Source organism: Fringilla coelebs (assembly GCF_963513975.1).
Source record: "Fringilla coelebs genome assembly, chromosome: 22".
NCBI classification, from domain to species: domain Eukaryota; kingdom Metazoa; phylum Chordata; class Aves; order Passeriformes; family Fringillidae; genus Fringilla; species Fringilla coelebs.
Window position 1 is genome coordinate 4,515,261 of NC_140048.1, and position 22,650 is coordinate 4,537,910.

General features: G+C 47.0%; 1 protein-coding gene across 2 annotated transcripts; it reads right to left on the minus strand.

The window, feature by feature from the left end:
* Positions 1-1,224: 1,224 nt before the first annotated feature.
* HP1BP3 (heterochromatin protein 1 binding protein 3) lies at positions 1,225-21,966 on the minus strand. 2 transcript variants are annotated; one of them, XM_084220047.1, is made up of 13 exons: positions 21,901-21,966; positions 14,128-14,325; positions 13,613-13,715; positions 12,230-12,380; positions 11,731-11,890; positions 10,583-10,726; positions 9,672-9,752; positions 7,828-7,982; positions 7,042-7,132; positions 6,227-6,386; positions 4,138-4,249; positions 3,084-3,221; positions 1,225-2,370 (listed from the first exon to the last, which is right to left on the minus strand). In XM_084220047.1, the coding sequence occupies exons 2-13, from the start codon at positions 14,221-14,223 to the stop codon at positions 2,085-2,087; spliced, it is 1,677 nt and encodes a 558-aa protein (XP_084076173.1). In that variant the 5' UTR covers positions 14,224-14,325; positions 21,901-21,966; the 3' UTR covers positions 1,225-2,084. The 2 variants fall into 2 exon arrangements, with proteins under 2 accessions (XP_084076173.1, XP_084076174.1); XM_084220048.1 differs by lacking the exon at positions 14,128-14,325 and having other exon boundaries at positions 21,901-21,936.
* Between the last annotated feature and the right edge of the window lie 684 nt (positions 21,967-22,650).

Genomic DNA, 22,650 nt, shown 5'->3' on the forward strand with positions numbered 1-22,650 from the left:
AGCCACCCCATCATGGATAGAGGAGAAACCGTGGAAGAAAAGAAAAAAAAAGGGACAGATGGGGCTGAAGAAACAACAGAACGGAGCCCAGTCTGGCCAGGAAGCAGAGACCAGGGAAGAGCGAGGGGCAGAGCCGGCACAAACGCCCCAGAAGGCGTTTGCTCTGCTGGCAGTGAAGATTCACCCATTCAATCCCAGTCACTGCTCCACCACTCCCTTGGATTAAATACAACCTACCCTGTGACTTTTTTTTTGGTTCAATTTTTTTGGTTCACTTAATTCAAACCACAGCCAGAGTCTGGCAATGACCAAGGTTTTGGCACAACTCTTAATTCCAGGTGCTCCTGCTCAGATGTGAGAAATCTGCGTCATCCAGAGCAGTGTTTTAATGAATACCCATGGGATTGTTGGTGTGGGGATGCCATTGGGAGGAGGGAGGTTGAAAAATGCCCAGCACCTGGGTGAAGACTCCTTGTCCCCATAAATAAGCCAGCACTGAGTTTCTCCAATTCATCTCACCACAACGCCAACAAACCCCACGGCTTCGGTACAAGCAGCCCCAGGAACAAGCCATTAACTAATGTTTCTAATTGCTTTACCTCCCCGTGGATCATTCTTTGATCAGAGCTTTCACTCTGTTTCCCATCAGCTGTGATTTCTAACCTGCTGTTTGTACCCTTCTAACAGGGTTTGGAACAATTTAGGCCATTTCTATATGAATTTTTTAACTCCCAGCTAGAGGTAACACACTAAGACAGCAGCTGAAAAGAATAAATTCAATGAAGCTGTTTCCTCCCTTTCTGTGTGACTCCCCTCCTCACAGCTCTTTGCAGCAGCACGTTGGAGACTGTCAGGTCCCATTGGCATCGCTGTCCTGGGCACGGCAGAGTGGAGAGGTGGCGAGCTGTGAAGGCAGGTGCTGCTATGGGAAGCAGGGCCAGGGGAGAAGGTTTCAGCTGGGATTTTTGTCCTCACTGATCACTGACAAGGGGAGAAGAGGATCAGCAGGAGGTTCCAACAGAGCTTTTTTTCCCACTCACCTTTGTCTCCAGAGAAACCAGGGAAGAAAAAGGTCAGGAGTTGGTCCAACTACAGAGCTTGGCAGTGGCTCGGGCTAAACCACACTGGCTTTGACCAAAGACCTGCCTCTGCAGCCATCCATGGTGACATTCCCTCCTCTCTACCTTTCTAGGAGGAGAAGCTGGGGCAAGGAGAGAATGGACACAGAGGGCAGGCCTGGAATCTAGTTTCATTTTATTTTAGCAAACCGCATGTTCTTCACTTATCAACATCTCTACATTAGCAATTGTATAGCTCTCCAACTTCTCTTTAAAAAAGGGTAAACAAGAGGTGACAAACTCAGGCTTTTCATCTCTTAAAAACATTTGAAAGTTGGATTCAAGAAGACTTTGATATATTTTGGTTTTAAGGTAACAGATGTGGTGTGGAAACACTAATTCAAATCACCCGCCTAACCGAGAGCTGCCCCTTTTGGAGCCCCTCTGGCACCAGACCCTCAGGAGTCGCCAAGGATCCGACTGAGCAGCCAGCCCTGGGCCTGTGGCTGAGGAGAACAGCACCTCGGGGCTCAGTGCAAGTGCTGTCTGTACACAGCTCCCTCACGGGAGCACCAAGGACCTCGGCATGCAGGGATCTAGGGAGGACTCCTCTGCCACCTTCTCAGTAAAGAATCTCATTCCCCTGATCATCCTGTTCCTGCTGTCTAAAGGTATAAAGGTCTTCTCTGAAGAATTGTTTTAAAAGCCAACCCTCCCCCCCTGAAACCCACGTGGAATACCATAAATGTACAGATTAGAGATGTCCTAGAAAAGTCCTAAAATTATTGCAGAAAGTAAAGATGACTCGTTCCGGGGGGGGGGCAGGCACGAGGCACAGCATCGAGATCTAACGAATGCTTGGGTTGGTTTGATTTAGTTTTCAGCTTTTCCCCATCATTCAAGAAAAAAAAAATTAAAAAAAAATTAAAGAAGTGTTTAAGCATCAGAACTAAAATACAAATGCACGTTGACTTATAAAACAAGATTGTGGATTTGACCATGGGATTCCCTGACATTGGAAACATTTTACTTTTTTGCCCGGAGAGATTTCCTCATGGTGGATTTGCCCTTGGCAGAGGGTTTCACTTCCTTCCTCCCACTGGCTGCTGGTTTCTTGGAAGAGCTGCCACTGGAGGCTTTCTTGATGGCTGGGGCTGCTGGTTTGGCTTTCTTAGCAGGGGTTTTCACCTTGGGAGGGGGCTTTGCTTTGCCCCGGCGGGCGGTGGGGGTTTTCCTTGGCTTGGGTTTGGACTCTCTTCGCTTCATGGGAGGGGCCCTGCTCCGGGATTTGGGGGGTGGTCTCTTCTGCATCCTGTCAGGAAAAGACAGCACAGGAGCTCAGTGGAGGCACAAACGGTACCCAGAGCAGAGCAGCTGTCAGCAATTTGCATAAATGAAGCACATCTTGGCACCCCTGTCCTTTGCCAGCACATTCCATGAGCTAAATCCCAAAGAACAAGAGCTCCTCTGGTAGCTCTACACTGAGCACTTCCTATCCCCACAGAGCTGCCAGCTTCCAACCCCTTTGTTAGGCAAATAAACATATAAATAATGACAGTGAATCAGTCAGCTGTCAGAACAATTAAGAACCTTAAGCACTATCTCTCCTCTCTAAATGGGATTTTATTACTTAACAAACACTCATATTAAGTCCAAATTCTGAGTGAGGCAGGTCCCATATCTGGCTACAGAGCTGCAAATAATTACTGCAGGGAAGAATTCTTTGAAGGAAACAATAAATACAAAAAGTTTCATGTGAAACATCACACTTTCTAAAGCAGGAGACTAAAGGCAACACAAAGAATAAACACAGGCTCTCTTTCATCTGGAGGAGAAAATTCAAATTATGGAATGGGGGAGGTCAGTATCTCTGGAATAAGGAATGACTAGAAACTTCTGCCAACACCTGTGAGCAACAGCCCTGTGGATAGGTGACCACAGCAAGAGACACACCTGAGCACTCTACAGCTGTGACAGACACTTATTTCATCCAAAGGAGCCCACTCATCTTTCATGCTGCCATACCTCTTCTTTGGTGGTGGCTCTTCCTCCTCAGACTCTTCCTCTTCAGATTCTTCTTCCTCCTCAGATTCCTCCTCTTCTTCCTCATCAGATTCCTCAGAATCCTCATCCTGCTGCTTCTCTGGATAGAGCACATCTGGGCTACAAGAGTGGTCTGGTCAGAGCACGATTTGCTTCTAAGGTACAACTCCAGGGTAGGCAAGCCTTGGGTGACCCTGGCTCTCCTCTGGCACTACAGCTTCCCCCTAAGGTTACAGCTTTAGCCCAATCCAGAAATACCCCCAGGAATTCTGTGATTGCTGCTGTCCCAAACCAAGGTTATTTAGTCTCTGCAATGGCAGAAACATGACAGCCTGAGAATGTACCAGCCCTAAGCTGTCTCTTCTCCATTTCCCTATTTTTCCTATCCCTGCAAACCCAGGGAGAGGATCAGCAATGGGGCAGGACTGGACTCCAACAGCTAAGCATGGCTGAAGCTGTGGGGGCTCACCTGTGCAATAAAGGGAGCTGGGGAGCAGACACTTCAATGACTGTGCTGCCATTTGGCTCTTCCTGGGACACCAAGGCCTCATCCCAGGGCTCCACATGGCCCAGCACAGTATCAGCTCACAGCAGGAGAAGAAAGGCTGGTTTAGACTCAGAGCAGCTAATCTAGGTCATCCTCCCTCCTCTCTTCCCTTAAGGAAGGAACAGCTGGGTCCTGCTCCTTAGGAGCATCCTGGCATGGAGAACCCACCCCGCTCCCTGCTCAGGTGAATTGGTTTTAGCACAGAACACCCAAATAGCCCAGCCTGCAACAAAAGCAGCACAACAGACTACCTGAGAACAGGGAGCCCAGTGTTTCTACCACCCTTAGAAGCTTCCCTTGCTAATGAAGTCAGCTTTCTGTTCACCCAAGTCATGCCATTATCCAGAGCATGGGTGACAATGTGGCAGTTCACTAGTGAGTAAACCCTTCACAACCTCCCTGTAAATAGGAGGTTTGCTCATGAACTCCAGCCCTGATACCTGAGCTGTGCAAAACTCCTGAACATCATTTTACAGACAAGCTCTTTACCTGGGATAATAAGGGAAGCAAAGCTGAAAGGTTCCACTGAAGCCCTTCCCAGAAATTTGCTCCATCCAGCCATTCTTCTCACATTTCTGCAGGGTTCTCTTCAGTAGATGCACTGTGAAAAAGAAATCAGAGAAAGGTTGTGTTACTATCTTTATCCTCTTGTCTGATCTTACTGCTCTCTACTGTGCCCTCTGAAATCAGAGCTAGAGTCAAGATGGGAAATCCTCTCAGTCAGTTTGAGGAAGATACAAAATATTGTTCCTGAGCACCTGGTAAGAGTGGCTTTAAACTCTCCAAAGGAAGGAGTTGAGAACATTGAATGTTTCTGATGTCCTGATCATGGGATGCTCCTTCATAAGTCATTCAAGAGCACTGTGAAACTACCTCTGTCCAAATTTAGCCAGGTCTCAGATTGTCCTCTAAAGTGTGTTTTAAAACAAGCCTTTTACCCTGGTTTTGATCTCCTCATGTTCTAAATGTTGTATGTGCTGCATCTTTACCCATACTGTGGTTTGCTTTTTGTTTTGTTCTTTAAAGGGTAAAATATTTAGTCTAGAAATACAACAAATGAAGTTCTTATTCCAGTCTTCTATTCCAGACTTTTATTCCAGCCATTCTATTGTGTACTGTGTAAGAACTGAACCTCAGACTGTGCAAGTACAGGGGATCTTTGTCTCCTTCAAAGGGCTTGGGTTGTTTAGTCAGTTCAGAACCATTTTCAGCTTGAATTAGAGGGGCCATTAACATATTGAACTCCCAGGAAAAAACAAGGTTCAGTCTCTAGCACGTTCCAAAGTTTTTATGACCACAAGGCTGGTTTCACTCTGGGTGTCAAAGGTCAAAAACAGCACGTAAGGGATTTGACTCCAGTCAACTCCAGTTCTGCAATGAGCCATAAACTGGGGAGGAGAGCAGAGCTCTGCTCTGCAGTGTGTACCCGCCTGCTTTTCACATCTCACCAGATCTTCCTCCGGTTCTCTCAGAACAAAGCAGAGATCATCAAAATTCCTTTTATGTAACAGAAGGAGAAAGAAAACAACAGATTGCAAGCTGAGATTTCCTTATCGGCCTTGCAGGAGCGACAAGCACTGGAGGCTGGCTCAGCACAGGACCTAAGGACCAGGGACATTTCCAATGGTCCTGAAAATAAACCATGCAAGGGCTTAGGAAGCCTGGAACCTCTTTTCCCTGCCCTGAGATTAAGAAGTCTCACTCAGCATCAATTTCTAATTGGCAGAAGGGCTCAGGGCAGCTTCTTCAGTCCTGGAACCTGTGCTGTGTGTCAGTAACCCTGCACCAAACAGCTGTGCTGATGCTGTGCTCCAGCTCCAGGTAAAGACTGTGGGATCAGAAATCTCCTCTCTGCTCCTGAGGAACAGCACCAGCTCGGTGACACCACAGGAAAAAACTGATCAATGTTCAGGGTTGAGCAGAGACCACTGGGACCTCAGCCTGTCCCTACAGACCTCCAGTACCAACCAACTGCATGGGCCCTCAGCCCAAATAACCCAAATAAGCCACCAGAACATCAGCTTGAAAGCCTCTGCTCAGGCAAAAGTCAAACCAGACATTAGTGTCACTCCTGGGAACAAAGACATGCCAAATCTCCCTTCCAAATAAAATACAATTGGCTTTTCTCCTTATTTGCTTGACCTTTTAAAAATCAGACGCAAAGTAGGGCCTCAAACAAATCAGTAAGAGGGGTGTTAGTGAATTTTTTAAAGAAGTCAAACTACACAAGTTATCTCAATAAAAAGCAATTAGGAACTGCATTGATACCAAGCTGCTGTCCCTTTCAAAGCAGAGAGATACAAAATCAACTTGGTGATTTAAGAACAGTAAAGTACTTAAATACTATTCCCCCTTCCTGGCTATAGACAAGAGAATCATGCATTTTGTCTCAGGAACTGGCTTGAAAGCGACTGATGGGAACTAAAATCCCAGAACATCTCTGCAGCACAAAGAGCTGAGCAGCTGCAGCTCCCTGCAAGCTCAACAGAGCAGTTTAAAGGTGCTGCACAGGCACATCTGCAGCTGCAGGACTCTCTCAGCATGCAGAATAGAAGTGGTACTGGGATCAGTACTTTACCCTGCAAGTTGGAGTTGGTCCCTGGGTAATTTTCCAGGATATACTTCTTCAGCGCTGTGGTGGAGCAGGTCTTCGGTTCGTTCATGGCCGCAATAGCAGACAGGATGGCATCTTCCATCAGAGTCCCACCCAGCAGGGGCTTCTCCCCTGATTTCTTCAGCTATTTTCCAAGGAGGAAGAGAAAAGCATCAAGACAAAATTCTCCCAAACCAGGTCAGGACAAGCTCCTCTGCACCAGGTGGGTCGGCGCTCCTGCATTAGCACAGATACGTTTAATATTAAAACACTGCACAGGGAACGCTGCTCTCCCAGCTGTAGGTGGGAGGACAGGCCTAGTCAGTCAGCTGGCCTGGGGGGCTTTATCAGCAACACCTCACCCCAGCCCCCAAATACACTACAAGGATGTGGCAGTCTAAGGGCCTATTGCTCAGGGGAGGAAAAGCAAAATAAATCACATCTCCCTCCATCCCACGGACCAAATGTACTCAAGAGACTTCCGTGGCACACACATGAGTAAAAGATGTTGCAGGCATCTGGGGTACCTGCTGCACTTCCAGTGAGGGATGGAAAGGAAAGCTTACCCCACCAGCTCCCTACTGTGCTGGTGAGTCAGAGCTGAGCAGTGCATGCAGCACGCTCAGCAAGGGAACAGGGGTCTGCTCCTGAGACGGAGACCAAGAGGAGAACAAGAGTCCTACTGCTTCACAGCTGGACAAGTGCTGAGCATGCCAGACTGCTGAAGGGAAACCAGGGGACAGGGCGTAGTAACTGACATCCGAGGCTTGTGGTCAACAAGGATGAACCCAGTCTCTGACCTGGAATGTCCCAGATGCTCCCTTCCCTGTGATCTGCTCTAACTGGCCCTTCTCTACAGCTCTCTGCAGGGCGTTCTTCAGCAGCTGGGGTCTGAAACACAGGAGGAGAAAGCTTTACTGACACACACTGACAGCTCCAAAAACAAACAGAGAAACAGCACTTGCAGCATGTGAGCAGAGCAGCACTTAGAGTGTCTGCCTACATGCAGACACTTTAAATGGAGACCTGTCAGCGAGGCTCATTGCCCGGGCAGAAGGTGGCACCACGCTGGGAGCAGAGCGGCGGCACGGGCTCGGTGTCACGGCAGCTCCAGGCACGTGGCCCTGGCAAGAACCCACTCACCTTGAGCAGCACATTTGGACGTGGTGGGCACTCAGCTCACAGGCAAACAAGGGCTGACAAAATTCTGATAGAGATGACACTCAGGGTTTTCCTAGTTTTGCTTGTCAAGTCTCAACTTGCTCCATACAGATCAGCTCAGAGATGGCTGTACGTATGTGCTGGCTAAAGCATCCAGATCCAAGGGGCATGAGACCCTGAGGAGAGCCCTTCACATCCAGGCAGTAAAGGGATGTGGGTATGGTTAAGGTGTACAGAGCAGCACTGCTGGTGGTGTCAGGGACACAAGAAAAGGCACAGCTTTTCCTCAAGCTTTCCCACAGACCCTGCAACTCAGAGCAGCAGCTGGCTTAAATACCAGACTGAATCATGGAGAAGCGAGATAGAACCAGAGGAAGGCCCAGTTTCCCCAGTCCTCTGCTTGCTAAAGCAACTCCAGCACTTACCTTATATCTACTTTGAGTTTGGGGTAATACTGAGACACGTATTTCTTGATCAGGCTGTAAGAAGCTTCCTTGGGCTCACACAGGCGGGTGAAGGCCAGTGGCAGGACGTCCTCCAGCTTCACCTGCTGCTCTGCGCTCGGGGCCGAAGTGCTTTTCTGGAACACAGGGATTTGCATGCATCAGCAGGGCCTAAAACTCTGGGTTTCTGAACCAGCAATGTGAGGATAAGTGCTCCTGACACTGGCTGCTGAGCTGGAAACTCAGGAGCTGTAATGCAGCTCTTTAACAACTTAAACCAGTTTGCAGCTTAAGAGATATACAGAAAATATGTCTGAATTTTCATAGGAGTTTTAGAACGGCTTTACAAATAAAAATTGCTGAGTACCTAACATCTGTATTTTATTTCCTTCTTCTTCCTATGGACATTTTCCTCTGCCACACTTCAGTGAGACAGAAGAAAAATCATAGAATCACAGAATTATTCAGTCTGCAAAAGCCTTCCAAGATCATCAAGTCCAAACATTAACCCAGCACTGACATATTCACCACCAGACCATGTCCCAGAGTGCCACGTCTACAGGTTTTTTGAAGACTTCCAGGGATGGTGACCCCCTGGATCCCCTGTGCCAATGCTTTACAACCCTTTCTGTGAAGGTGATGATACATGCTGACACAAAACTTAAAACTCATCAAAGACAGAACCTGTTTACACAAATCAAATCAAATCTTCCCCTTCCCCAAAATGAACAGCTAAACAGGAGTCCTTTTTTTTTTTTTTTTTTTTGAAATAACACAATAAAATCTTGATTGAAGCCAACATTCCATTCTGAGTTTTCCTCCACCACTTTTGTTACTATGAGAGGGGACAATCAGGGAAAAATGATCTGTTCTTTATGCAGAAAATGTGCTGAAGTTCAGTGATTTGATGCTGAACAGCAGCTCTGCAAACAGTGCAATGGGAGAGGGAGCTGCTCCCCTGCCAGCCAAATTAATCCAAAACATTTGTTTTGCTGTAGAGAAAGTAACTGGAAACAAAGACACCCATGTGCTGCAGAGAGAGGTGATGTGTCAGCAGGTATTGGCTGCCTTGCTCACACTTCTTGTGGAGCCAGTTTCCTCCAGGGCCCTACTCCAAGTTCAGTTTTAGGGCTTTTGGTCTCCCCAGGAGGCAGGAGATGACCACCAAGGTGTTACATGTCTAATGTCAACTGTTTAATCCCAAGGGATTGGCAATTCCAGCTAAACATTTTGTAACTGCAGCGTTAGGAATGTGTTTCCCACACCCAACACAGCATGGAGTGGAGATCAGAAGTGCTGGAACCACAGCTAACTGTGAAGCTCAATAAATCATCCCCTTCCCCAACAACACTGAGCATCAGCAGCTTTCTTCCAGAAGCCTTAGGATATTTTCTTCTTCCTCCCTCTGACCTCACAGCTGATGGGAAAACATCCCCCTCAGTCTTTAAAGACTGGAGTCTTCCCTTTATCCACACAACAGATAAACACACACAGCAGTAGCATAAAACTTTCTTCCAATACCTGAGAGGAACTTCTCTCTGCCCAGTAAAGACAGAAGAAGAGTTTCATTGTTATTCAGTTTTCTGTCTCTGAATCAAAGCCTAGGGAGTTAATGTAAACATTTTAAAACTGAGATTTTGATCATTTGACTTGGGTTTAATTTCTCACAGAAGCTTTCTGATACCAGTGGCATGGGTGTCTTAACTGGTGTACTTGGAGAGAAAAAGCACAGGAAGGAGGAGAACACTGGGTTGAGAACGTGGGGTAAGGTACACGTGTTTCAGTGCAGTACATTTCAGAGTGTTGTTTAAAATGATCCATCTTACCTTTCTGTCTCTGGATTTTGGAACAGTTTTTCCTGCATTAGACACCACCACAAAGCTCCCAGAAGCTCCCTTTCCTTTCACCTGGTTCAAGAGAAAGTAAATTTCAGTCCTTAACAGAGTAACTCAGAATATTAACAACCTGAGAAGAACTCATCATGATGCAGATTTTGAATGCACTGTCACCCTGCAGTGGGTTTTTACAGCAGAGGCCTGACTTGAACCCACTGAAACTTCAGTAAGATCAGAAACTGCAGCCAGACATTAGGACATATTCTGCTGTGCTGACCAGGAGATCCTCACAGATAACACAGTCAAAAATTACAGTGTTAAAACCCACACTGCTGCAGAAGTGGCACTGGACTCACGTGCTGCTGCAATGCTGTGTGACACAACACCCACAAATGGCAGGAATTGCACAAAAACCAACAGTGCCAAGCATGCAACTGACACAACAGTGCTGAAATCCTGCCAGTGTCCAACAAAGCAGTGACAGAGGTTGAGGAACCTCCATGAGGGAGAACATGCTCATTCCACAGACCTTCTAATGGAGTTAAGGAATTCCTATGCAGTTCCCAGAATCATGGAATTGTTTTGGCTGAAGAGGATCTCAAAGATCACCCAGTTCTACCCCTGCCATGGCAGGGACATCTTCCACTATCCCAGGGTGCTCCAAGCCTGTCCAACCTGGCCTTGAACATTGCCAGGGACCCAGGGGCAGCCACAGCTGCTCTGGGCACCCTGTGCCAGGGCCTGCCCACCCTCCCAGGGAAGGATCATTTTCCAATACCTCATCTAACTCTGTTCTCTGGAACTCTGAAGCCATTCCCTCTTGTCCTGGCACTCCAGGCCCTTGGAAATAGTCCCTTTTCAGCAATGCCATCTCCAGTGCTGCTCCACAAAGCAGCTCTTACCTGCCTAATGATTCCCCTCTCCAGCTCCCTTTTCAGTGCTTGCTTCAGGAGGTATCCCCTCCTCTCCAGCTCCAGGGAAGGGTATTTGTGGATGATGTATTTCCGTATTGCAACCACCGAGGCACCGCTCTTCTGAAAGCAGGCCTGAAACAGACACAAAACATTAGAAACCACCCACACTGGGATTATCCTGAGTGGGGTGGAAGAACAGAGATTGCACACAGGGCACCACAGGATGCCAGGGCTGGCCTTTTCCCCACTGTGAATCAAGTATAAAACATGACTAACAAAATACTTAACTTTTCTCTTCTGAGCTAAAGAGCAACACAAACAACCCAAAAGCAGCACAGCAAGAACATATCTACTACTGCCCTGCTCTGAAGCCCTCACATAGAATGGCTTAAAATACAAAATAGTCTCCTTTTGGCAACACTGCACAACTGATTTACTAACACTTTATTAATGCCAGACTGAGTAATCATTAAGTCAGAACAACATGCCAATTGTTGGTTTTTTTTTTAAGATGGAGGATTGACATCAGTAAACTAGCAAAACCTAGGTGAAGTTTATCTTTTGAAGATAGATGGAAAGGCCATCTTGCAATTAAGGCTGGTGGGTCCAGGCCTCCTCTGAAGCAAGTGACCAAGGGGTCTTGCGGGGAGAGCAGCAGCACAGCTGCAACAGCAGAGATCTCCTCTTACAGACAGGAGGGATTGAGTAAACCAAGACCAAGAAAACCAAGACTTTGGAATGCAGGTTTACAGTACCTCTGTCTGTACTGAGTTAGAGTAAGTTAATGCTAAAAGAAAGCACATGCATCAAATAGATGGATGAATCCAGGTAAACAAAGTTAAATGTGGCTAGGAGGCACAGCAAACAAAATTATGACAGCAATCAACCAGGTTACGCCATCCTAGCTGTTCCTCATAATGTAATTAGGAAGGGAAACAAATTCTAAACAAAGAAATCAGCTACAGGGCCCCTCATCATCCTCATGGACTCACATGTCAGGCTTCCAGGACAAGCACACCCATCTTACACACTCAGCTTTCTGCTAACACACAGCCCCGTCACTTGCACCTCAGCAAGCTGAAATTGTGTGGTTTAGAACACAAATGGAATAAAAACCCCATTAGTGTCCTGCCCACCTTGATGGCCTCAGTTAAGATGGCATCCATTTTGGGCCGGGAGGTGGCTGCCATCTGAGTCTGCTTCTGTGCCCGAGCCAGCTGGCTGGCAGAGAGCGTGGCCCACGCAGGGATGGTCTTCTTCACCTTCTTCTCCTTCTCCTTAGTCTGATCCTTTTCCCTTAGAGAAAACACAGAGCAATAGTAAGACAAAATGCACTAAAACAAGCCAACAAGCAGGACAAGAACAACGACAACAATAAAAAGCCCAGAATATCTGACATTATTTAATGTAGCTTAAGGACTACTTTGATGTTTCTATTAGTAAAAGAGAGACCTTGTATTGGTATTCAGCTTCACATGTTTGAGAACAGCAGCTCCACATGATCAGGAGCCTTTTCCTTGGAAGCATCTTAAGGAGAGGCACCTTAAGGCACTCATTATCCTTTTCTCTCTGTAGAGCCTGACTTCCTTCAGAATCCTACCCAATTCCCCAAATTCAGCATCAAGTAAACCTTACTCCTTTTTGGTTTCTTCTGAGGACTTTGTTTCCTCCTTCCCTTCATTCTCAGGTTCCTTTGGCTGTTCTGGTTCACTGGATGCAGCAGGCAGGGTTTCAGTCTCTTGCTCCTCTCCAACAGAGGCAGATTCCTCAGAGGTGACTTCTGCATCTAGAAAATGTAAAAAAGCATCAAATTACCATCCAAACCCAGCTTTTATTCTTTAGGAAGATAGAGGGAACAAAAGCCAAACTTAAGAACACACCCCATTAATTATTTCCCAACAATTTATTTTCACGAACTTAAATGTGTTATTTAAAACCAATTAAAAAAGTGAAGTACTGAAAAGAGATTCAACAAAGGTGCAATCAGCCCTCAAATACCAGAATAACTGCAAACAACATCATGCAACATTTTCACAAATAACCAGTTCCAGCAGTGCTCTCCTCTTAACGCCACAAGTTGCTGTTGCAGACAGGCCTGGGATCCTAAGAATTAGCCTTGCTTATGACCCAATTGTTTTCAAAAAAACAAAAGCACCTGAAGGATAATTACAATTCCATCACATTTTCCCAAACTTGGCAAAGCTTTAGGTGGCACATGCATTGGCAGGAGCACTTGTATAACTTGTATATCAGAAGGATCAAATCCAGTCAGAAATCAACTTACCAAGGAAATAAAAAATTCCATAAAAGTACATTTAGCTGAAAACAGGCCTTAAAGATTGGGCTGCCTACTAGATAAAATGCATATAAACTGAAATTCTACACTCTTTGGATAAATAACTGCCCACCAATGCTGCTCTGAGCAGCTTAAGAATTTCTGATACATTCCTGTGCAGTTTTCCCATGAAGGCCTTTAAAATACACAGTGAATTAAGAGTCAGTTTTGTAGGTAGTTTTTTTACTTGTGACAGCAAAGAGGACAAAGTCAGTGGAACCAACTGACTGTAGTAGTGAAAAGACACATTCTGGGACAACTGAGGCCAAGCTGCTAAGAGCAGTCATGTTAATATCAGATTGCATGACACGTTGTGGTAAAACATTTTTGCTCAGAAAAATTGAGAAAAAAATTGAATTCTCTGTTTTTCCATTCATTAACTGAACCTTTTGATCTCAAACCATCTTTCTGATGCTACTGAAATTTCATAATTTCTTTACCCTAAAGGATGTGCAAACTTAAAAGGGACAATATTTAGCCATATTTTCATGTCTGGAGTGACACAGGGTATAAAAGACAAAACAAGACTAAAAACAATCTCTGCAAAACACAACTCCTGGAAAAGCCTGTGACAGGGAGCCAAACATTAATAATATTTTCATCCTGGCTGTAGGGTTTCCAGGGGTTTCAGAGCCAGCCTGTGTTTGGATATCCAGGAACCCCCTCTAGAAGCATGACTGTACCTGCTTTGACCTCTTCCCCTTCGGCAGGTTTGCTTTTGGGAGGAGTTTCTCGGGAAGAAGCGTTCACCGAGCGGCGGATTGGCATCGTGTCGTCTTCCACTTTCTACAAAAAGCACGTGAAAATCAGCACAGATGCTGGAAAGAATTGGAAAGTTTTGAAATGGGATTAAAGTAAATCAAAGCAGCATAGGTAGAAATATTCTGGTTTGGATTTTTTAGGATGTTAAAAGACAGTAGCCCTCAAACCAGCTTCTTCAAAGCATACTAGAAGAAGATAGTTCCACATTTTATAGTTAAAAAAGAAATAATTTCAATTCCAAATTAAATGAGATGAGCATTTGAGGATTTTGACAGACACATCATCTCAGGGAAAGCAGGGAAGGGGAAACAGAGTTTGTTAGACTCCCAGTCGAGTTTCCTAGAAGCAGGGGAGAAAGAGTACTGAGTAACCTTGAGCAGGACTGGAAGTCAAGGACTGATCCAAGGGCAAGCTTGGAGAAAGGGCCAGCCCCTACCTCACTTAACTTGTCCGTGTGGATCAGCTGAGCTCCCGTTAAGAGTGGAAGCGCCTTATGATGCACGGGTTCAGCTTCAGACAGATCAGTCGACATTTAAATTAATTTCTAGACCCAAGTTCAGGTAACTGTGGAGCCCCAGGTTTTAACCCCAAGGACTTTTTCCTAATGGTTTTCACAGTGCAGTGAGGAGTCAACCTAAAGTACAGAAAAGATGTGGTGTGAAAATTAACAAAACAAAAACATCTACGTCCACGTATCTATCAAATTAAAGATTAAAAAGAAAAGGATAAATGACTTACAGCTCATGACTAACACAACTGACAAGCAGCACTTGCATTCAACAAAGGTGCTAAAACATGTATGCAAACTGGTGAGCTATGGGTGGAACAGAAATGGGGAAGGTGCAAGCCAGACCTGCTCCATCAGAAGATGGCTGAAAGATAAAAAGCTCTTTAAGTTAAGGGCAAGCATTGATGCCATTGCACTGTGCCCTGAGTGAGGGAAGTGGTCACTCAGTGACTCTGGGTCAAAGCAGGAGCTGGCACTTGGAGCTAAAGCATTACACTATTACATCTGTCAGGCAGAAGATACAAGCATTGGGAACACAGGCCATGCCCCCTCAAACTAAACCCCATGCAATTTAAAGAAATTAAGGAATCTTTTGACAAAAAAAAAAAAAAAAAAGACAATCAGAAGTGCAGTCTCCATGCCTTCTACCAGAGAACATAAGCTTGCCAAAGCTCTGCTCCAAACACATGCACTGTTGTGGACAAAAAATGTTTTAAGCTTAGTTTAACCCTCATCAAGTGTCACCCCCTACCACTCTTATGCTTTTACAGCCTTTCTTACCTGCTGGCCACCTGCCTGCACTGGCCTCTCCTAAGGAGAGGGGCTCCACTAATTCCATCACAAAACTGGGATTCATTGGCTCATTCACTTCCTCTCAGCATCTCCTTTAAAAACCTCAGAGGCAAAGCCTCACTTCCAGCAAACCCCGGCTGCACCTGTCCCTGTTGCATCCAAAGATCAAGCTCAGCCTGCCCTCCTCCCCTCCTGACAGACAGACAACCAAATGCTCTGTTTTCACCTCCTCTGGGGGTCTCCTTTTGCTCAGAAGGCAGGCACTTACCCTAAACTTTCTCTTTCAATAGGTATTTCTCCAGCCTGTTTTCCTTTTGAACAGACCCAGCATCAGCCCCAGCCCTGCTTTCAAGCTGACTTTCAGCACAGTTTCAGTACTGCTCTCCCCATTGCACAGCTCTGTATCACACCAACATTTTCTTGCCCAAAAATACAGTCCTGTCATTACTCAGCAGTGGGGATCCCTAATCAGTCAGAGGCACTTCTGACAGGAACTGAACAGCCACTCTGGAACTGGTCCTGCCCCAGCCCCAGGGAAAGCAAAGCCCAACGGCACTGGATGTTTTCTTCTGAGACAAAACAGAAAGATCAAAATACAGCACATGCCAACAAAACAAAAAAATGAGATGCATGAAGTTTTCTTGTGAAATGTCAGGATGTGAAAATATACTAATTGCCAACTAGAATATACAGAATACAGCACTTAAAAAAAAATTTGGCCTGTTTTAAGGAATCTTTCTTCCTCATGTGTGGAGAGTGAAAGGAAAAAGAAATGAAAATTTTCACCAGGCTCCAGCTCAATATCCAGCGTTTCTTCTAGCAAGCAGAGTCTAAAGCCCTTTAAGGAAATGCCAGAAATTTGAAGTGAGTCTTAAAATAACCAACTACAGATTTCCCCTCAGGGAAATCAGTTGGGGGCTACAAAAGATGCATTCCCTGGGATTAAAAAACACACACAAGTCACACTGTGGCTGACATGATCCTGGGGCTTAGTTATTTTTAAGTTGTGTGACTTGCATGACACATGCATGAAAACAGTACTCCCAGCTTTGAGTTAAAACTCCCCAGGTTCTGGAAACCCTTTTGTTTAGATGAGTGTATAAAGCACTGGAGACTTTGCTCTCAAGAGTACAGCTTAGCACAATTCCTCACTTCTGTGCCTACAATACATGCAAACAAACTGGGATCCAGCAGAAATTCAGGCTTGTTGATTGCCTCTGTATTCCCAGGCATGGATCATCTCCCAGGGAATCAAAAGGGTAGGAGGACAATCCCCTCCCAACTGCAAGGCACTGATCTCCAGGGTCAAGGTCAGAAGCCCCACCTTGTGAGAGCATCCTTGCAGGGACTGTGCCTGCTCAGCCCAGTTCTTTCCACAGGGGCATCAAAAGTGGTTTTCTGCACTGAGTGTGAAGTACCAACCACAAACAGCCCTGAGTTCAGTTCATCAATAAGATACAGCAAAAAAAGGAAAAAGTTTTGCAATGACAATGTAGAAAACCTCGTTCCTCTCTCCAAATAAACCAGATCTGTGTAAAGGGGAAATCAAATCACCCAAACCAACTGTTACCTGGATACATTATTTCAAAAGACAGCTTAAAACGGGAACCACAGCTACAATCACAACCATCACTCAATAAAAAAATGAAAGTAACAACTGTGTTTTGCATTTACACAAACACCAAACAAACACTGCCTTGAAAGGAGATAGAGGCCACTAGCTGAGAATGCAGTTTTCAAGGTGGTTGTTGGGTGATTTTAATGAATGTTTAAATCTGATCAACTGTCAGAAAAATATAATCACATCAGCAGTGAAAACACCACCAGGATACTAACCTTCACCCAAGTACAGAAAGTCACTCCTCACAGAATTACACCTCTTTTTCTACAGGAAAACTGCAGGTTCACAGGCTCCCAGACTATAATGAACTGGCTATTCCAAAGCAGGCAATCCAGCAAGGAGCTGATAAGCAATAAGCCCCCCCAAACTCCTGGATTTCTGATGAGCAGGTGTTCACTCTCCCAGCTCAGGGAGTAGCTGCCAATGGAAAATCCAAAAGTACAGAGAATTTTTCAGGAGCTACTCTGAACCACCCATAGCAATTTCCTCCTGAACTACCACACTGTTAGGGATAATTAAAGAGAGGCTTCAGGTGAGACACATATTTGATAATATTTCCAAAGCGTGGAGTCCCTCCACTAATTTAAGAAAAATAAGAATTAAAAAAAGAAAAAAATTCTGCTGGCTGTAAGATTTTAAAGTTATCTCAGCCTTCAATCTCCTTTGAGAGAAAATGCTTCAGGATAAATTAGGTTTTGAATGTGGCAATCCAAGTGTCAGGCTGGCAGAAACTCTGAGTGACAGGGACTCAGGGTAGGGTGAGCAGGCTGAAAACAAATATGCAATGGAAAAATGAGGAAGTGTGCCCAATCCTGGGCCAGTGGGGTGTCCCCTTACTGCCACACGACACCTACAGGTGATTGATGCACTTAGATGTGACTGGGTACAAAGCACACGACACTGGCCTAGAAATAAGGTCAAAAAAAGGCTAAAAAAAGGTTTTATGCACTTGCAGGTTAGAAGGCAGAGCGTCAAGGGGTACAAATCCAACAACCTGACAGGTGATGCAAGCAAGAACAGCTGTTTGTTATCCAAAAGCCTTAGAAAGCAAAGTAAAACTGGGTTTAAAAACCAGGCTAGAGATTATTGACAATTATTTACTACTCTGAAATACACAAGGGTATTTTAATGACTTGGAAACTGCAGAAAAAAGCACAGGAAATGTTAATACTTCTGCAAATCCAAACATGCCAAAATGCATCACCTTCTAAATTGTAAGCTGCACAACTCTTTAAGGCTTTGTGCTCCTTAAATCCTCCAAGCTGTTCCCTAAAAGCCCAGCCCAGGCAGCAGCAGATACTTTGTCAAACCCTCAGTATCTACATGGTCACTTTGTCAAACCCTCAGTATCTACATGGTCACAGTATATCACCCAGCAACATCTCAGATACAAATGTGTCTGTCAGTAGTTCCCAGCTGGGGCTGCTGCTCCCTGGGCACTGAGGTGCTTCAGCCCCTCTGCCTTTGGCTTTTCCAGCTCATGGAGCTGCCTGTGGTCTTGGCTAAGTCAGCCCAGGAGTACTTAGTCATTGAAACCAGCCTAAAGTTCTTCAGATTAATAAAATATGTTGCTGAATAAAGAATACAAAGTTACTTCCAACTTTTGATCCTTATTGGTCAACCCACTTGGAAACTCCCCGCATGTGCTGAGCACAGCTGGCATTCCCACTCCTGCTGCATCCAACAAGTTTTGTCCCGGTCCTTAGGGCCACCATTCCCCAGGAGGTGTCCCAGCTCCCTGGAATTTCCCCCTGATTCAGCTCCAAGCTCTGCATTTGCAGCTCTCCTGCAGTGGAGGCTCCCAGGGCTGCTCCAGGCTACCTGAGCCCTGCACGAAGCAGCTTGTTTCAATTAAGCAGGAGCAGGGTCCAGCACACACACCCCAGAGCTCCCCACTTGCCAGGCAGCAATTCCTCAGTGGAACTGAGGAATTGTGTTACAGTGTCCATTTCCACCCCCTTCTTCCCTGCATGGGGTATGGGGGAACAACAAACCCCATGTACCTCAGGGTTCAGGGCAACACAGCAAAAAATCCTTCACACTTCTGGCATCCAACCACAGGAATTCCTACACTCAGAGACCCAAAGGAGGGGTTTTTAAGCCTAAAAATGTATTTCCACTTGAAAACATTTTCATTCAGCGTTGAATTTGAGCCTCTGACTCCAAATGCCACAAATGCAACCCAACTTGCACCTTGCCTGTCCCGAGTTTTACAGAGCACAGCAAAAATTAAACCCTGCCCTTCTGTGCACACAGATGCTCCTTTCACTGAAGAAAAAAAAAAAAAACTCAAAAAACCCAAAACAAAATAAAAAACCAAACCAACCAAAAAACCCAACTTGATACATTAGTAGAGTAAGACTGATGCTCCCACCCAGGGCTGAGCTCAGCACTTGTCTCTGTTAGGATCCAACACCAGCAGCCCCAAGCCAGCTCAATCCCCACATGTGCTTATTAAAACAGAAGTAACCACCCAGTGGCTCACCTCCCCTGTTCTCCACACAAAGAACACCAGCTCAACAGAAAACCACTACAGGTTCTGATTCTCTCTCCAGCAATCTCTGACCTGCACAGAAGGCAGTAGGAACAGATCGTTTCCATTGCCTGGATTATTTTCCATTTCTACACCCAGGCGTTTTTCCTCATGTCCCCAAACAGCCACAGTCAACAAGCAGCTTAAATTACACCATCATACCTAAAACTGACAGAAACTTCAGCCAAGGGATTAATATGAAGCAGAATTTCTGCCTGCATGGCTGTCTGAAAATAATCCATCTCCACACTGATCATGGATGGTGACAAGCTCTGAGGAACAGTTACAAGTTTTGAACAGTTTTTGGCTAGAATGGCCCTTGATCCAAATTCTCCACACTCTGTCTATGCCACATGGCCACTGAGGAATGAAATCACCCCCATTTGCTTGCACAGGGTTTAGCTTTAAGTTTAAAACAAGTTCAGGTCACAAAGTTAAAACAACTCCAACATGAAAATCCCCTGCTGAAAGTTTTCATAGCCTCAGATAAAATATCTTCATTCAGGATCCAACTTCATGAATTTTGACAAACTGCTGACACTTGAATGAAAATTTAGGCTGCAAGTGTTACATACCAGGGTTTGAACCCTTTATAGGCCATCTCCTCCTTGCCTAGATAGATTAAATTTAAAACAACAGTATAAACACTCCTCCCAACTACTACTTATTCAGCTATCACTTATTATTCTACAGACAAAACTATACATGATAAAAGCCATTATTTCATTGCAGTCTGTAAGAAACCTACCCACACTTCCCATTATAGTCCATCAATGTAACACTTTTATTCCCTCTCACAGAAGTTTAAATCCTCTGAGGACCCCAGGTCACTTGTAACAAAACGCTGCCAAGAGATTTACATCTTTCTGCCGAAAAGATGAGATTTACATCCTTTTCTGCTGAAAGGGACAAAATGCAGGAAAATATATTCTGAAGATAAAAACAGTTCAAGGAGCTTCTCCCTGACCAACGTGCATGATGAATTGAGAAGATCATTAATTAGCAAGCTCACACAGGTAAACAAGAGAAAGCTCCAAAAGCCACCTTTTTTCAAGGTATTTATACCTTGTTGGGGGTTCTTCCCTCCAACAAGAATGATGTGGTGGGTTTTTGGTGTTGGTTTTTTTTTTTTTTTTTTTTTTTTTTTTTTTAATCTATTCATTCCTGATTTCCAAGGATCTCCCACTCTAGCCAACAATCTTTTGAAGTGTCACCTGAGGAAGGTCTGTGCTCTCCTGCCCAGTCCATCAAACAGCTCTCCTCCTGAACTGAACTCCCGTCCCTCTGCTCTCACGGAGAAGGGACGCTGTTTACAAACACAAGCACTTCCAACCTTTCCCGCCTCAATGGGAGCTGCCTGCCAAAGATTGCTAGCCAACTCTTTCTTGAAGATGCTAAAAATACTATTTATGGTCAAAGCAAACAAAAGTCACGTGCTGGGAAATCAGTGCAACACTTAACAGTTAGTTAAGAATTGGGAAGTGACACACTTACTAACCCAGAAATAATTCCGTAGGGCTCCTAAGAAGTGAGAAATACCCGAGTATCTGAGAAATACCACACTTATAAACAAACTAGCCAAGCGATCAGTGTCTGCTACACTGTATAAAGGACCGATCACACCCACAATCTCACATAATCCAACTTTTCGTCTGCAGCACAGGCTGGGCAGTTCCCCAGTGATTTGCAGACACTGGCTAGTAGGAAAACAATTTGAATACACGTGGTAAGGATTTATTCTGAACAGTGTTCCCAGTCTGGAGCTGTCCTCGGGTGGAGCAGGTAAGATGATGGGGCCCCATGACCTGGCAAGAGCCACCCCAGAAACTGTTCCTTCACGCCTTAAATCTTTGCGATGTTTTACCCAAAAACACCCCACAACCTCGAGCGGCAAGAAGGACAACGACTCAGGACCAGAAACCTGCCTGGAACAGCCCCGCTCCAGAGTGGAATTGAAGAGCTTTCTCTACATAAAGAACCTGTGCACCGTGGGGAGGAGGGTGGTTAACATTCCTTGAGCAGGCAGCGAGCACCTGGGCGCAGGGAGGCACCCGGAGGTGCCGGGAGCCTCACACGTAGGGCTCTATCCATCGCTATCAGCGCCGGGGGCGGTTAGGGACCTCTTTTAGGAAGCGGAGCAGAGCGGAGCCAGACTGAGGTTCCCCTCGAGCGGTGGCACTTGACGGGCGTTAAGGAAGCGACTTAGGGCAGGCAAAACCCCAAACAACCGCACAGCCGAGCGGCCGAAGGCGGGAAGGCCGCGGCGGGAGCCAAGGCGCTCCCTAAGTTTATAAATAGCGATTATTTATTGTGTCGCGGCCCTGCCAGCCCCTTCCGCCTCTGACCTTCCCCGGGGCTCGCCCTGTGTCGGCGGGACAGGGGAGGCGTGCTTGAGGCGTGTTTGAGACCCGCAGCTCCTTTGTGAGGGCCCGCGGGCCCGCACCCGCCAGGCCCCGCCGGGGCCGCGGACACCCGAGGCCCGGGGCCGCCTCCTCGGGCCTGTGCCGGGCCGAGTCCACCGCGACATCGAGCCGTGCCCGCGCAGCCTGTCACGACTCCCCGTCACGACACCCCCGCTCCCCCAGGCCTGTCAGGGCAGGGAGGGCGGGGGGGACGCGCTGAGGGCAGTTCCGGGGCCCCTTCGGCGGCGCCGCCAGGCCGCCCCCGCGCCTCGCGCGCAGCACCCGCAGCCTCCCGGGCGCTGCCCCGTGTCCCGCCCGGCGCGGCGCCGGGGGCGGGCGGGGCCGGGACTCACCGGGCCCGGCGGACACAAAGCGGCGGCGCCTCCAATGGCGGCGGCGGCGGCGGCGGGACCGGGGGGGGGGGGCGGCCGAAGGGCGGGACTGAGCGGGGGAGGCGGGGCCGCGGGCGCGCGGCGGGGGGGTGTGGCCGGGTGGTGCCGCTGGCCAATGGGAGGCCGCGGGCATTTTTCGAATGCCGCCCCCTTTCCCCCCTCCCCTCCTTTCCACGTCGCGCGAGAGCGCGCGCGGGCGCGGGGAGGGGCTGCGCGCGCTTCCCGCCACTACGGCGCTGAGGCGATTCCCGCCGGGCGGGGTCGCTGAGGGGCCAGAGGCGGCCCCGGGCCCTCAGCTCAGCCCCGCTGGATCCTCACCACACCCCCCCAGGCTGCGATCACGCCGCCGCCTCCTCAGCTCTGCCAGAACCGTGTGTACGTATTCCTGTGTCACCTACTGCAGGTGGCCTGCCTAAGCAGGGGTTTGAACTGGATCTTCTCCAGAGGCCCCTTCCAACCCCAGCTATTCTGTGCGTACCCGTGAATTCCCGTTCCGGAGCACTCCAGCCTGTATCTCACCTCCAGCCTCTCGCCGCGTGCTCTTCTCACCCTTTGCGGTATCCCCAGTGCCGCTTTCCCTTCGCCTCATCCCTCATTAGCTGTGTAATTATTGCCTGCCGCAATTACACCAGTCCCAGCGCTGAGGTCTGGCTGCAAGCTGGGAATTTTCTGTCACAACACGCTCACAAGTTCTCCCATGTGGGAAGGATC

Coding starts and splice junctions, on each gene's coding strand:
- HP1BP3 (XM_084220047.1), bottom strand. CDS start 14,223: ATGTCGACTGATCTGTCTGAAGCTGAACCCGTGCATCATAAGGCGCTT. Junction 11,891..12,229: donor TCAGAAGAAACCAAAAAGGA/GTAAGGTTTACT, acceptor GTTTTCTCTAAG/GGAAAAGGATCAGACTAAGG. Junction 3,222..4,137: donor TGCTTCCCTTATTATCCCAG/GTAAAGAGCTTG, acceptor CCACTCTTGTAG/CCCAGATGTGCTCTATCCAG.